The sequence below is a fragment of the Tauraco erythrolophus genome, chromosome 1, assembly GCF_009769465.1.
Source record: "Tauraco erythrolophus isolate bTauEry1 chromosome 1, bTauEry1.pri, whole genome shotgun sequence".
In the NCBI taxonomy this organism is placed as follows: domain Eukaryota; kingdom Metazoa; phylum Chordata; class Aves; order Musophagiformes; family Musophagidae; genus Tauraco; species Tauraco erythrolophus.
Window position 1 is genome coordinate 50,739,207 of NC_141465.1, and position 15,257 is coordinate 50,754,463.

The 15,257-nt window shown below is 34.6% G+C and overlaps 1 protein-coding gene across 2 annotated transcripts in view; it reads right to left on the bottom strand.

Moving 5' to 3' along the window:
• Window positions 1-2,402: 2,402 nt before the first annotated feature.
• The window catches only part of MOSPD2 (motile sperm domain containing 2), a 35,762-nt gene continuing 22,907 nt past the window's right edge, over window positions 2,403-15,257 (bottom strand). The window contains exons 8-14 of one of the 2 annotated variants that reach the window (XM_086618964.1): window positions 14,055-14,225; window positions 11,174-11,286; window positions 7,421-7,517; window positions 6,525-6,621; window positions 5,735-5,864; window positions 3,912-4,014; window positions 2,403-3,391 (exon numbers count right to left, since the gene is read on the bottom strand). In XM_086618964.1, coding sequence (XP_086475090.1) covers window positions 3,245-3,391; window positions 3,912-4,014; window positions 5,735-5,864; window positions 6,525-6,621; window positions 7,421-7,517; window positions 11,174-11,286; window positions 14,055-14,225 — 858 coding nt within the window. In that variant the 3' untranslated portion in view covers window positions 2,403-3,244. Of the gene's footprint in view, window positions 3,392-3,893; window positions 4,015-5,734; window positions 5,865-6,524; window positions 6,622-7,420; window positions 7,518-11,173; window positions 11,287-14,054; window positions 14,226-15,257 lie in introns of both variants that reach the window. The other variant, XM_086618972.1, reaches the window with a different exon arrangement.

The window sequence follows — 15,257 nt, forward strand, 5'->3', positions numbered from 1 at the left end:
TTTTTTTTTTCCAAATTAGCCCACTCCAATGTGGTTTTTCCTTAAGATACTCAGTTTTTCTATCTAATTAAAAAAACCTCAATATGACTGTCCTTATGCAAAAAATCCTGCTGTCACTATTTAAAACCCCCCACTTCCCATGTAAAACAAACTTTTAATTCTCTTTTGATACCTCTTTGAGCATTCAAACACATTGTAACATTAAACCACTGTAAATAATTTTAGGGTGAACAACATCAGGGCCAATGTGAACAGTGTCACTGGAGCACCACCTACTCCTACGTTTCAGAGCTACCCCACAGTAAGACTTTGGAAGTAGAGAAGAGACGATGAACGAAGTACTATCTATGAAGCCTTAAATCTAATCTTTTATTTAATAAAATGAAAAACTCAGCCTAAGAATAGGGCACAAAAATTGCTTCCTAGGAAAAGAGTTTGTGTTCTTTTGGAGCACAAATTGCTAATTTTTACGATTACAGTCATTGCTGTCTCTTACTTGTCTGTAAAATCCAAGATTAATTGCTCATCCACAATGAGGGAATGGAAAAATAAATCTTGTATCTTGATAGTTCATGCAATCGAATCCTATTTTGTGAATTGTCTAAGTTCTAAAATGCCCCAGCTTTATAAAAACTGAGTTTTATGTACTGTGAAAAAAAAATCAATAATTGAAAACGATCATTTGTCTATTCTCTCAATTTTGAGTATCATGTCAAATCACGTTACTGTTGTGCACTCAGTAACTTCACAAAACTTTCCAAAATGGCTGAAATCAGTGTTTTCAAAGGTAGAAAAATAAATCCTGAAACTACTAACAACTGAAGACTGGGAAAATGCTGATAAGTTACCATGTTTTGTGACAAGAGAAACAATGAAGTTCTCACAGAAGGAAAATACAAAGTAGATACTGTCCATTTCTAAAAATACTGTTACTTGCTTTTTCTTTTTTTTTTTCTTCCCCCTTATATATATTTTTCCATTTACCATGTGAAGTTTAAGTAACAGTTTTACTGAGAGAGAGATGTGGATATAGTTGTATTGTGTGGATTTGCATTATTTGTGCCATGGTAGTGTTTACATGCCAATATTCTGTGCTATCTTATCTTAGGCACTCTGTCTAAGAATTTATGACCATCTATTTTGCATTTGTCTGAGAAGCATCATCACAACTTCTACTATATGACAGACTATGGGTCATTACCATATTGACCCCTCCTTCATATTAAGTATCTACAGACTAACAAGAGAACCAAAACCTCAGAAGTTGTAGCTATTTTTAAAAGACTAAACATTCAAGACTACATATTTCCTCATATTTATTTCGTAACTGTATTTTTCTAGAACATATTAAAATAGAAAAGATGCTCATCTGATTCATCATACAAAGAAAATATCAACATAGTAATAAAATACTGAAAATATATGAAAGCACCAAAACATTAAAATATTTATATCAGCAAAGACTCTAAGAATATATTTCTTGCAATTTTACAGTAAAGTGCTATTCAATCACTCAAATTAAGGAATTGGCATTTTAATAGCATGGTTATTATTATCTTAAGGTTACAAATTACTTTGTTACCTTTCTCAACAAGACAACAACCCATTTTGTTGGAAGCATTTGAGTTGCGTGCACATGAAAATAAACTAAAGAATAGCTTCATAGGAAGCAGTGAGCAATATAAGTTGCCAACTCATTAAGAAAAAATACTGAGAAGCAAACTGAACGGAAATGAGATTAGTGAAAAATTAAGAAAATGTAATGTGTAAAACATCGTAAAACTTAAGAAAAGACAGAAGACTGCACCAAACAGTTTTGCAGACTTGCCTTCTACATGGTAATTTTTTTAGCACTCATATTACTGCTTTATTAGTTAATCGGTTTACTAATGCATTTTTTAAACTGCCCTTTTCTATTTCCTAGAAATGACAGTACATCTACAACACATTAGAGAAATAATGTAAGGAAAAAGAAGCAGAGTATGATCTTTATTTGTCCTCAATAATCTCTTCTCATCAATTGAAGTCAGCAGACAAAACTAAACAAACTGTTACAAAGCCAATTTGTGGCAAAAGTTAATTCTAGTAAATAAATTATTTTAAATTTTTAGACCTCATCAAGAGTGAAAATTTTAAATGTATGAAAGATAGAAAGATACCATCAGTCTCAAGTGTTTATCATTTTAATATACATATTTACAGCAATGAGTACAAAGAGTTCCTGTTAGCATAAGTTCTCATTAGCTTCACACACCATTTCCACAACAGTTTCTGAGAAATGGCAGATATAATACTTTTATGTTGCCTTCAACATTTAATCTTCCTGACTTGATCTGATTTTTTCTAAAGTTCATCTGTAATTTAAGTATATTGCACATCTCAGAATAAGTTCTTTCATTTATTAGCCTTTTCATGAACCAATAATAATAGGTCATCAAAAGCCAACTCTTACACTCCTTCTGCAATTTGAATAAGAGTTGCTTTAAAAACAAACAAACAAACAAAAAGGTAAGAGTTGGAATAGTGTCTCATCATGACTATTTCACGAGTATCTTTGGAATCAACCAAAGGTTATATTCCTGGTCAAAATGGCTGTGTGTACGTTCTTTTGTAGGAAATACTTGCAACAACTTTGCATTCAGAAAGAGCACAAAAATAAGGAATTTAACCAATGAAAGCAATGAGCCTGAATTACCAAAATAGTTACTAGCAACAAATAGCTTCCTTTATATGTGCGTGTACATAGACTATATAGAAAAACCTGCCTGTACTACTTAAGTTTCTGTAAATTTTCCTGAATGAACAGGTTAACCTTTAGAATACACTAAGCTGACTGCTTGGAACTTCTATGAGAATAATTAAGAATATAAGAATGAATATCATGAAAAGAAATGAAATATTGTATTTAAAGTAGCTGAATAGAGTAAAAAAAAAAAACCTAAGCAGTTTTAATTATTTTGCATTTGGTTTCCTCCTTCCAGTTCAGTAGTATTTATTCAGTTGTACATTAAAAATAGGTCCTAGCTCTAGCATCTTCCTCATGCCCTGTTATAAGTGTCAACTTTCAGTAATTTCCTTTGCTGGTCATTCATTTCTTCTTTTTTTTTTTTGGCAAATTGTATCGTTCACTGCTGTGGGCTCAAAAATCTCATTTTGGCAGTTCCAGGATCTGAGCGCAGCACTGCAATCTCTTCTACTCCAACCAACTGTGATAGGCAGCACATCCAGTGCACAGCAGTTCTTTTTAGCTTCTCTGGGAATATACCAGGTAGAAGCAGAAGGCAACAACAATAACTGATAGCAATGATAAAGCAACTGACAACTGCTGGAACCAGAGGCAGCGATCAATCTGCTCTTGAAGTCTTTTATTAATTTGCAGTAAACGAGTTAGCTGAAAACAGAAATAGTTTCATTGAATTAGAATTACTGCACACGAAAGTACTTGATTAATTTAGAGCTATTTAGCCAATAACTATAAGCATGGTAAAAAAAACTTAAACAAAAATAAATACTTCTCTTAGTGATACCTTTTCTATCCCTGTATACTTCAGGAATCTGTTCCACTAAAGGAGTTTCAAATCTTTAAGAGTTATGGATAGCCCATACTGCCTGTATCAAGCAGCTGACATCTTTACACTAGGAAGCAAAAGATACTGCTGAGGCTCATTGATACCCCAAGACAGGTTATGTACACAAAAGGAGTAAGCAAACTGCCTTGAAAGTAGCATTTTACTGAACCATTACCATTCAACAAAATAATTAAATCACTGTCACTGATTTAGTTACTTTCAATTGCTGAGCTTTTCAAATAGTGCAATTTATGAAGTACCGAGGTTCAGTACAAATTCTTTTTATCTCTATCATATTTTATAATTTTGATCAAAATTCAGTACAAAGGAATATGCTATTACCTGTATATGTAAATCTTCATTGGTTTTTGCTGGAATATTAAATGTGTTCTCTTTTAATGTCAGAGAAGAAGGTTTACTACTTTCTGTAACGTGACACCTGAGCCTGTGAAAGAGGAAAAAAATACATAACAAAAATCACAAATTTAATGTAACATTGTATAATTAATAGTAAACAATCCCTCTAACAATTATATGCACTTTATCATCTGTTGAATTTTCTTAATGGCTATTGCAATGAGAGTCTGAAAAGGCTTCCCCAGTCCACCAATTATGTTTTGACAGGTTTTGATATAGAAAGCAAGATCAAAACTACCTACATGTTCAGTTAAAAATATATCTTCATCATTTTAAATTCATAGCACAGGATGCACTGGATTATTCAGTCACATACTTACTATCAGAGATGCAACAATTTATTGCACAGCAGACAAAATCTAAAGTTTTTCTTTCCATTTTAAACTTTAGCAACATTTATTCATGTACTCTGCCTCTTCCGCAGTGGAAAATGTAGGAACGGACTTTCAAGCCACAACTGAATGTGGTGGAATACTACACAATTTATAAAATACAGCAGAAGCAACTCTGATAACACGCAAGTCAATTAGTGTAGGAATAAATTTATTTGCTAAAGAAATGGTTAAATTAAGCCTGCAGCATTTTTCTATTTTAAGGAAAAAGAAATGCTAGAACTTCTGTGGCAAGACAATACAAAAAAGAGGCTAATATGTAAAATAAAATCTAAGTAGATTCCTCAGATAAAATACTTGCACATATAATATTAAAGAGACAATAATTATACTATTTTTAATTTCAGTTTAACAAAAAGTAAAGGTCAGTTTTGTATTCATCAGTAACATACATACATAGCACACTGCATGTAACAAATTTAATGTAATCAAATACTGTCTCCCAGTTGTTTCAGGGTCTGCCTTAAGAAAAAAAAAAAGCAACATTTATGCAAGGAAGCTTTAGGTCACCCACACAATGTAGATTTTGTTTAACAGGGAAGTAAGGGATAAGGATTTGAATGAAAGACAGAGCAAGACTTAAGAATCAAGTCTCAAAAATACTTTTTCCATGTTAATTTTGGCCATTGTGGGGTGAAGGCAGCTCAAATAAACCAAAACTCCAAAACCCCCACCAACAATATAAAGTAAAATATGGTCAAATTACTTTTTTTTAAAGATGAAACAGCATCTAGATATTATGGCTCTAAGACTTCTAGATAAAAGAGAACTGAAATGAACGTTTCCTAGAAAAGTACAGTAATACAACTAGATGTAACACAAGTATATTTAAAAAAGTGTATGGGGAAATATATTTTCCTAGTGGTATTTTTGCACCAGTAAATATTGAAAACACACATGTGAACATGCATCAGTTTTTACAAAAATTTTCTGCAAAATTATGATTTTTCCCTACAATAAAGAAAATATTGTCTAGAAAAAACAGTTTTGCATTCGATATGTCTTCTTTCCTTGCTTGTTTCTCTTCAGAAAACTAAAGTGGCACATTCTTATTAAAAAAACTATTATCTACTGTCCATGTGTATTGTGACATCCCTTCACATTTTTTCCATTTAAATCTTAATCAGAGCAAGAACATCATCAATAAAAAGAAGAGCATGTGCAGAATACCATGACGTTTTATACGTTAAAAACACCTCTAATCAGTTAGAGCAGAAGCCTCAGCAAAATATTTCAGTCACTAAGCATGCAACTAGGTTTGGAGAATCCTTCAGTGATTATGACAGGCAAGTGTTATAAATCAGCTAAATGATAATGGCTAAAAAAGCCCCTGTTGACAGAAAACCATATACTCACCGATGCTCCATGACTTTGGTCCTAGGGACTTCTTTCCAAAACTGAGTCAGTTCTGGTACACCCGCTCCAGAAGACTGTTCCATTTCTGCTGCCATTATAAGGAAACGATCCTGCAGAGAGGCTGCAAAACCTGCCCTCAAAGAAAAAAAAAAAGGACAAAGTATACTTGGATAAAAATGGCAATGTTACAAAGCATACAGAAGCATTTTTGAACAAAAGTGTTTTAAAATGAGAGCTTATTTATTGCAGGGCATCAGACACTGACTTACTAGAAATAAAAATAACGAAATAATTCTCTTAAGCGCAACAATTTTGATTATGGTTTTCCCCAAATTCTACAGTTTCATTTTAACAAAACTAGTTTCATGTGAATGATGCATGGACAAACCAGAATTTTGTAAAGAATGCATTCTCCAGCAAATTCACCTGTCCTTGCAACAACTTAGGAAACTGTTTTACTGCAGACAAACTCCCACTGTAATAGAGCACAAGTGAGACGGCTGCCACTGTGACTTTTTTTTTTCCAAGACGTGAAATAGAATGGGCTGCAGACAACAGCCGCTTACGCCTAAGTGGAGTAGCAAATCAGTACAGGCAGTTACTCAAATACCGTCTGACATCCCTGTTTTTTTACAAATAGTAACACTGCCATACAACAGTCAAGTAGACATGGGTGTCAGTCAGTCTTACACCTCAGCAAGCATACGCAAATGTTAGTATCCAGAGCAGTCAGACTGTTAATAAAATTTCTCCAGACTTCCTAAAAATTCTATTATAAGATTTTACTCACCACCATGAAGAGAGACTATTATATCCAATGATGTGCCAGGTTCACAGCTGCTGTTACTGGGTTTAACTCTGTATTTTTCAGGAGCAGTTGTTCTCACCTACAAACAGAAAATACCAAGCAAGCATATAAATGCCTGCACAAACTATGATTGTTTCATAACCTCCCTCGTTCTGTAGTAACTAAAATCCACAAAAGCTCAAAATATTAAGACATGGTAATACATACGGTCTTTAAAATACTTTATTTTGTAAGAGCAATAAGACAATGGTATTTCACTTCTCCTCTCTCAACCACTTCTATCTTTTCTATTCTACCATATGCTATTTTTCTCTTAAAAAGAGCCAAGAATGTCAAACACACTATCTATTAAAATTCTTAATACGAAAGTATGGAAACTTTGGTTATTTGTGTATGCAGAGAACACAAAAGATGCGGTGGAAAAACAAATCAAGATGCAAATCAACTATTTCTGAAGAAAACATAACTGCGTTCATTCCTTTGATGGTAACATTTGCAGATGGAGCTGCACCATTCTGGAGCGTTACTAACTTGTTCCCAGCCAAGATTTAAAAGGAAGAAAAAAATCTAAGACGACGATTTTTCAATACTCAAGTGTTTCTTTTTTGGCAAGTATTAGACTCTCCCTAAAGAACTAACCATCACCATAGCTCTTTCTCAGTCAGTGCTCTAAAGATTTGTATTAGTGATTATCCCCTTTGGCGTGGTACATAACAGGCATAAATTCAGCCAGATTTCTTTGATCTGCTTCAAACATCACAAAAGAATAAAAAATTTAGTCTGAAAAGCAGATTTAATAGTATTTTTTCCTCCTTATCTAAAACAAGAAAAAGTGACACATTTAGTAAAGTAAACCAGGTCACACATAAAATACTTACCTTAAAAGCCACTACATTTTTAGTGACGTTTGTAAGAACAATCAAACATTTTTTCTCTCCAGTTTCTTTGGATCCAAAATACAGTTCTTCTGCTGGGCTAATAAATTTAAAAAGAATTAGTTTCTTCAAATTATCTTTATGACATATCATAGAAAAAAAACCAACCACCACACCTACAGGAAAATAAAATACTTTCAACCCTGCAGCTACAGCTTGAAATTTCATAGAATTTCATAGAATTTCTAGGTTGGAAAAGACCTTAGAGATCATCCAGTCTAACCGTCCCTAATCCCCCATTAAACCATATCCCTAAGCAGTTCATCCACCCTTTAACAGTTTTTAATCAAAAAAGCTGTGAAAACAAAATGCAGATATTTCGTAGTGAAGCTGACTGACTCATGACCACAAGCGGACCTAGCTGCCTCACCTCATTACTGCCCCTGACTTCTTCCATCTGGAAGAGCGTGATCATGTGCAACAGCACAAACAACCAACAGATATAGACAGTCACTTCAGCCACTGCATCTTAAGAGTGGTACGTTAAGGAGAAGCATCATTCATTTTAATTTATGCTAATATTAAAGACTGTAAGGTGTCACAGACAGGGAGTAAGTTCACCTCATACATCTATGCTTGTAATGAGTGCAGTGGACACGTAAGAGGAGTAGGTAGACATCTGCAAGTGGTAATCATTTCAAACACTACAGCTAAATTGGCTTGCACTTATGAGTCAGTCTTCACATACTTCTGGAGACACACGCACAAAGTTACTGCTTGCTTTTAATATTCTTGTGCAATTAGGAGGGTCATGCATGAAATCTTTTAAACCACATCAAACTAACAACTCATTTTGGAATAAGCATTCAAATGAATACTACTAGGCAAAACGTAGGGCATGCTCATATACTACAAGTTGAAACTCAAGTAACAAGTTAAAAACTGTTTCTTTAAATACGTCATATTAGGAGTACACAAAGAACTATCACACTACACAGTACTACAGAACTGCATATTCTTCTGACAGAAAGCCTTTTTTTAAAAAAACCCTACATTTTTTTTCCCTTCTCCCCTTCTTAGAATACCAATTTCATGTTAGTTTGACCTCCTCCTCAACAAACCTCCATTCACAGCACCAATCCTTCTTTCTCCTCTCATTTAAACAAACCAGCTGAGAAGAAAAATTGCTGGTGCTGTAGGGCAAGCCTGAATACCCATGCTGAAAGAGGAGTCCAATAGTGATTGCATTTGCGTGTAGGGAAGAGGCCTGTGTTTTACACCACCTTAGTTCACATGATAAATTTTTTTTCTTTTAGGTGGGGAAGAAAGAAGTGTGCCGAGTAAGGCAGAACGCAAGAAACTGATGGGTTTAACAGATGAATAGAGTAACTATCTCCTTCTCCTCAGTTTTTTTTTGTTCACAAATTCTCAAGTAACCAACAACAGTAGGGCAAGGAAGCAGTGTAGTAACAAAGTACTTTTATTATTTATTTCTACTGTACCATGGCAGCTGTGTGTTACAGCAATTACAAGATGAACCATAAATGAGACAGGAAAGCATTGACTAGCACCAAGACAAGCCACAAAAAGAGCACAAGCAGAGGAACATTCCACCAGAGCCTGAACTTTCTTGTTCCACCACCAACTGTAGCTAATGAGCAAAAAAGAAACACAAAACAAAAACACCACACCACACCCCCAGGGACTTGAGGCCAGTTCCATAGTGCTAGAAGTGGGTGGTGCGAAGTTGCTGGGAGGTTTGGGTGTTTTATTTTAAATGAACACCAAAGCTTTTTAGTTTTTTCAGAAACACTACGTTCTTTACTCTGATGTGGGCAGGGTAACCATTTCAGCTTGTACTAGAAATTCTCGTCTCAGAACACATGCCAGAGAGTGCTTTTTGTCTTAACAAACACATTCATTTATTGAGAAGGATGGCCAATAAAGACCAGTCTTTCACTGTTAAGGTGTGCAAGGCAAATGCAATTGTGGTCTAGAGCAGAAAGAGACAGATGACTAGTGAGTATGACCACAAATATGTGAGAGAAAAGAGCACAAGCGCCCGGCTTTGGTCATACAGCAGAGCCAGCGAGCACTAATCAGCAACAGGCAGGGCACGTTCCTGCAGGGGCTCCAAAGGGGCCTTGCTGAGTCTTCGGCAGCCGCAGCCAGAGAGGCACACAAAGGCTGCTGGCTCTTGGCGATCTCATGGTGCCAGAGCTTCCTGGCCAGGGCTGGAGGCGGCTCCCCTCACAGGGAATGCTGTTATCAGCAAGGATACTTGCTAATGATACTGGCAGAGCTTAGAGTCTCCCAGAGTGGTGCCTGTGACTAGTCAGAAACAGCACTGTATATTACCAGTTCAATAAAATTCAGTTCAGTGTCCTGAGTAAGACTGCAGGGAAATAAAAACTAGTTCTAGCTTCTACAGAGTTAGATTATTAAAGAGCAACAACTGTGCATACTCTCGAAAGTTTACTAAAAAAAAAAAAGAAAAACCAAAAGAAAACAAATAGCAAGGACAATGGAGACACCAGTATTTTATTTTCCATGATAGCAACACTACAAGTATTAGCACCTCTGTACTTGACTAAGTTTACTATTTCATGTAGTTTACACGAACTCCAACACATCTATTCCAGTGGTAGAACTTGAAATATTTTAAGAGGAAAAAAGGTACAGTTTGAGTGGTTTTTGTTTGATTGTGGGTTTTTTTGGGGGTTGTTGTGGGTTTTGTTGTTTTGGGTTTTTAGGGTTTTTTTTTATTTTTTAAGAAAGGGATGGAAGAACACTGCTGCTTTTGTCAAAGGGATAAAAAATTTTAAACATTCTTTTAAAAATCACAGTTTTCAAGTCTATGCCTATGTCCAGCCATAAAAGAAACTAAGTCTATACAGAGGAGGTTTTTGCACAAAGGACTATAAAGATAATTTTCATTTCAAAGCCAGGAAAATTTGACACAAAAATATTTTTTGATGCTAATAAGCATGTCATTATTCAAATTTATTCAAAAACTAATTCAGTACAGCACTTACAAAATTAGCTAAGCAGTTACCTATAAATTAGATATTTTCTTCATTCATCTAATAGCAAACTGGAAGCGAAAATAAAAGTTTACATCAATTTCTAAACAAGCATTTTAACCTGAAAAGTAGTAAAATCAAAAAGTGATATTGGCTAATTGATTTTTTTCTCCTAGTTTAATGATAAAAAATACATTAACTGCAACATGTAAGAATCTTGGATGCCAAAAATCTTCTGAGCAGATATGCTATTTATACGGAGCACTTCCCACACCAAGTAAATTGGACCCATTCATTAAATTTAATTGGTACAAGCTACCAGTGTAAACATTTACACCATTTTAAGTTAAAAGAATTCAAGCAAGATTTAACAGTGAAAGCTGTCTTCATAAATGCATTGTTTTTTTCTTAAGTCAATGCAATCAATGGCCAACCACTGCTCTTATGCAGACAGTTTCTCAATAAAAACAAACCCATGAAATGCTTCTATGATTCTATGAAATGTACACCTACTAGTTAGTACAAAAAGCATGCCAACGGTGACTCCAGAAGATTCATTAAAAACATTAACACCATAAAAGTATTGATCTTTGTAAAAATCATTCTAAAAAGGATGTTTATAACTTGCTTTCTTCTAATAGTCTGAAAAAATAGTTTATTCTGAGAACCAACTTGTTCAGTACTCAAGTGTCCAAGGCAAATTGTTAAAAAAATTAAAGAAAATTATTATTACCTGATGTGTAATAAAGGTCCTTTAAAAGTGGTTAATGCTTTCTTTGCATTTTTTGGTTTGACCTCTGTTTTGTCAGTTTCCTCTGATTTGGAAATTTGTTCTACAGAATTCATCTGAGTAAAAACGATAGTTATAATGATTACCTAGAAACCTGGGTTACACATGTTATAGAATCATGCAGATACTTCAAAGAATGAGGAGGCTAATTTCAACAATTTATATATTACAGGCCACACATATTCATTCCCTAAAGCTATTTGAAGTCCACTGAATAACTGTTACAGAAGTTACATAATGTAGTAAACATGCATGAAACAAAACTTCAGCTTTGGTTTTTTTCCATGTATTTTCCTGATGCCCAAGTTGGTTATTTTTGAAAACTCCAGACACATAAGTTATAGTACTTTAAATATTTAAGATAAATCACTGATGTTATTCTTTCACTGCAAAACTTTTCATTAAAACAGACACCCCAATACAACCACTGCAACACCGAACAGAAAGCACAATAACAATTCCACACTTTATTGTATTGCAGAGTTACTAAACATATCTTCACTGCTTTTAGATGGAACTCTGAAGTATTGGAGAACATAAAAGAAATAATGCTGATTGAATTGGTGCACCCAAAACCGCAGATTTCTTAGGTTCTGAGGGTTTTCCTCCATTAAGAAAATACATGTCAGCAGGCCTGGACATCTTATTGCAAAAAAAAAAAAAAGAACGAACTCTGGAATTAAGTGCAAAACAGCACAGGGGGCGGGGATGACAGAAGACAAAGAATTAGTGACATCATGATTAAACATCAGATAGCTGAAGAGTTTGCTCAGCCTTGTTTTTATTGCATTTAAAATAGAGAGAGAAGACATGAAGAGAATTCAGTTTATGTAAATTTGAAGTATGTGAATTAAAAGAACACAAAATTTTAAAGAAAACAGGTTTTATATAAAGAAACCACACAGGAATTTGATTTCTTTTTTATAATTACAGTTACAGTAAAAGGTCAGTGTGTAAATACACTGTGCTAGTTATGTGTCAGGCTTTATTCCACATAAATCTAATTAATATTACCAGAGAAAATATTACTACAGCACACATTAACGGTGGAAGCATCTACAGGACAGGCACTTACTAGCCAAGTTTATCACTCATGGCTTCCCTACTCTGTGGAAAGAAATAGGCCCTTCTATGGGATAAGAGGAAGCATACATCTATAAAATAAATCAGATGATTCCTTAGTGATGACGAGTCTGCATATTGGTAGTGCAGTAAATAATGAAGAAAATGGTATCTCACAGATCACTTGAGATCTGTTTAGAAGCTGGTCTTATTAAAAAATATTTGAATATTTATAGATAGTGTCAAGTAAAAAATAACTTAGAAATAAGAAGTGCCAACCATTCTGGGACAATAAGAGTTTCTGAAAAACACATTTTGGAAGAGAACCTAATGTTGAAGTGGCAAACTATGGTGTACTTGCTGTGGAAGAAATAGCAAGTATTAGTCTTAAATACATAAACAGAAGAACAGCGAGTTAAAGCAAAACACTAATCTACTTTTTACAGAAACAGTACAACAAGAAGGAGATAGGGCCTGCATTTAAAAGTATGTTAAAGGTAAGGCCTTAAACATGCCTTAAAATGAATTAATGTGTGATGAGCATAAACGTCAATCTTAGTTCATTGAAAAGATTGAGAAGCAGCTTGATTATACTGTATAAAAGAGAATATACCATAAATTAAATCATTTTTAAGAAAGAAAAAAAGTAAAAAGATACCTTAAGTAGAAACCTGAAGTCAGCCAAGCAAATGAAAAAACACACACACACTGAGGCTATTAAGCACCAAAACCAACTCACACTGAATAGGAATTCTCCATGTTTCCATATCTGAGAATCAGACCTTGGAAGATGTGCTACAACCAAAACAAGCTACTGAGTATAGTGGTCAGGAAGTCACCATGGTCATGTAATGCTTCCTTTTGACCTTAACATCAGTGAAATTACCTTTTTTGAACAGCTGGCCAACACGCAAAGAACAGATGGACTACTTAAAGTGAGCTGTGTGTTTCAAATAATTCTGACAAACTTAAAACAGTAAACGAAACAAAGCGTAACATTATTCTACTTCATTAAACAGAAGTTTTGCAATCCATATTCTGAAATGAATTGTGGCACTAAAGTGGTGAATTTCAAATTTTTCCTACTATTTTCAAGAGCAATATCCCCACTGACTATCATTGCATATTCCTAAATATCATTTCATGTGGACATGTGTAAAACAATGCCTTTGTATTTCAGGATAAACACTGCAGGCGGATTATATTGTAAAACAGGATTGATAGATTAGGGATACAATTTCTCCTAAGACTAAATGGAAACTTTTACATGTTGAGATTTTTTATCAATAATTTAAGAAAATAAGTTAACATCCAGTTAAGTATAAATATTTAACTGTTAATATCTTCTCATGTACATAATGACTTAAAAGATATCTAGTTTTCTCAGATGCTTAAGATGTACACCTCTGGATATCCCAAGATTAAAAATAAACCAACTAGAAAGACATAACCTTTGAAAACAAAACACAGAAACCTTTTAAGTTTTACTGTACAAGTCATTATCTTCCAGAGATACACTAAACATTCAGTACACATTTTACTTATTCCGAAGTACAAAACTGGTCGTAACAGACTGAGAAGCAAGATTGAAACTGCAAGTATAATTTTCAATTTTACTCGGTTCTTTTGTGAAACTGGAGGGGAGGAAAAAAAACCCACCACCACCACACAAAGTAAAAGCCTGACAAGAAACAGAAATTATGTCTCCTATCCCACTTTGTAATGATTTAATTAGGTCTTGCCTCAACCTTCAGTTAGATACCTTTTTCTGATTAAGGTTTTGCTCTTCATTCAGCTCCCCAGTCTCCTTGGTGTCCGCATCTATCTCTTCTTTACTTTCGTGCTCATCTTCACTAGTAATGGGTCCATTTTCACATAAAGGAGTTTGAAAATCATCATCAACTAATGGAGGATAACTGTACTTGAAAGAATCCTAAAACATAAGGAGATTTTTAAAGGACCAGTTATTTAGAAGGATGAGAAGTACATAAGAAGTGCTCTAGTAATTTTTAAAATGGAAATACTATCAATTCTTTTTGTTTCACATGGTTTCATTCATCCATTTTAAATTTGATTCCTGTGTTTCTATTTTTTCATCATTAATAGAAAAATACAGTCACCTAATGAACCCACTAAATTGTACTGTTACTTATAGTCACAGCGTAACTGTAGAATCTAGTCTATCAAGGACCAGCATTCAGAGTCTTAATGTTGAAGTTTTGGAGAGAGACTTTTTACAAAGGCATGTAGTGATAGGACAAGAGGCAATGGCTTTAAACTGAAAGAGGGGAGATTTTGATTAGATACAAGGAAGAAATTTTTTACAATGAGGGTGGTGAAACATGGGAATAGGTTGCCCAGAGAAGTTGTGCATGCCCCATCCCTAGAAATGTTCAAGGCCAGGCTGGATGAGGCTTTGAGCAACCTGGTGTAGTGGAAGGTGTCCCTGCCCAATGCAGGGGGGTTGGAACTAGATGATCTTTAAGGTTCCTTCCAACCCAAACCATTCTATGACTCCAGACTGTTAGAAACAGTAGGCTTGCAGAATATTGACATCCTCCATTTGCAAATACAAGGCAGAAAGAGCCAGCTTACCCTTAGCCAAACTGATAAACAGCCTTTTCATTCCCTTCCAGCACTTGATGAAGGGCACATAACAAAGTGACCTTAATAAATAGATGTTAATTTTGCTGCACGTTTCTGTTGGCCACATCAGTCCACAATGCTATATAGCTTCAGCAGCTGAATTGAATTTCATCTCCGGGACAACTCAAAGTACCACACTTCCTAATCAGGGCTTATCTACTAATAGGGTGAAAACCGCAGACAGGGAAACAAGACACATTTATTCAATGCTTGATCTATAGCATTGAATAATTCTATAGTGGATTTCTTTTTTTTTAGCAGATGTAGAGGCTTTACAATACTATGTTTGGCAACTGGGGTAGAGATATCTTAATCACGG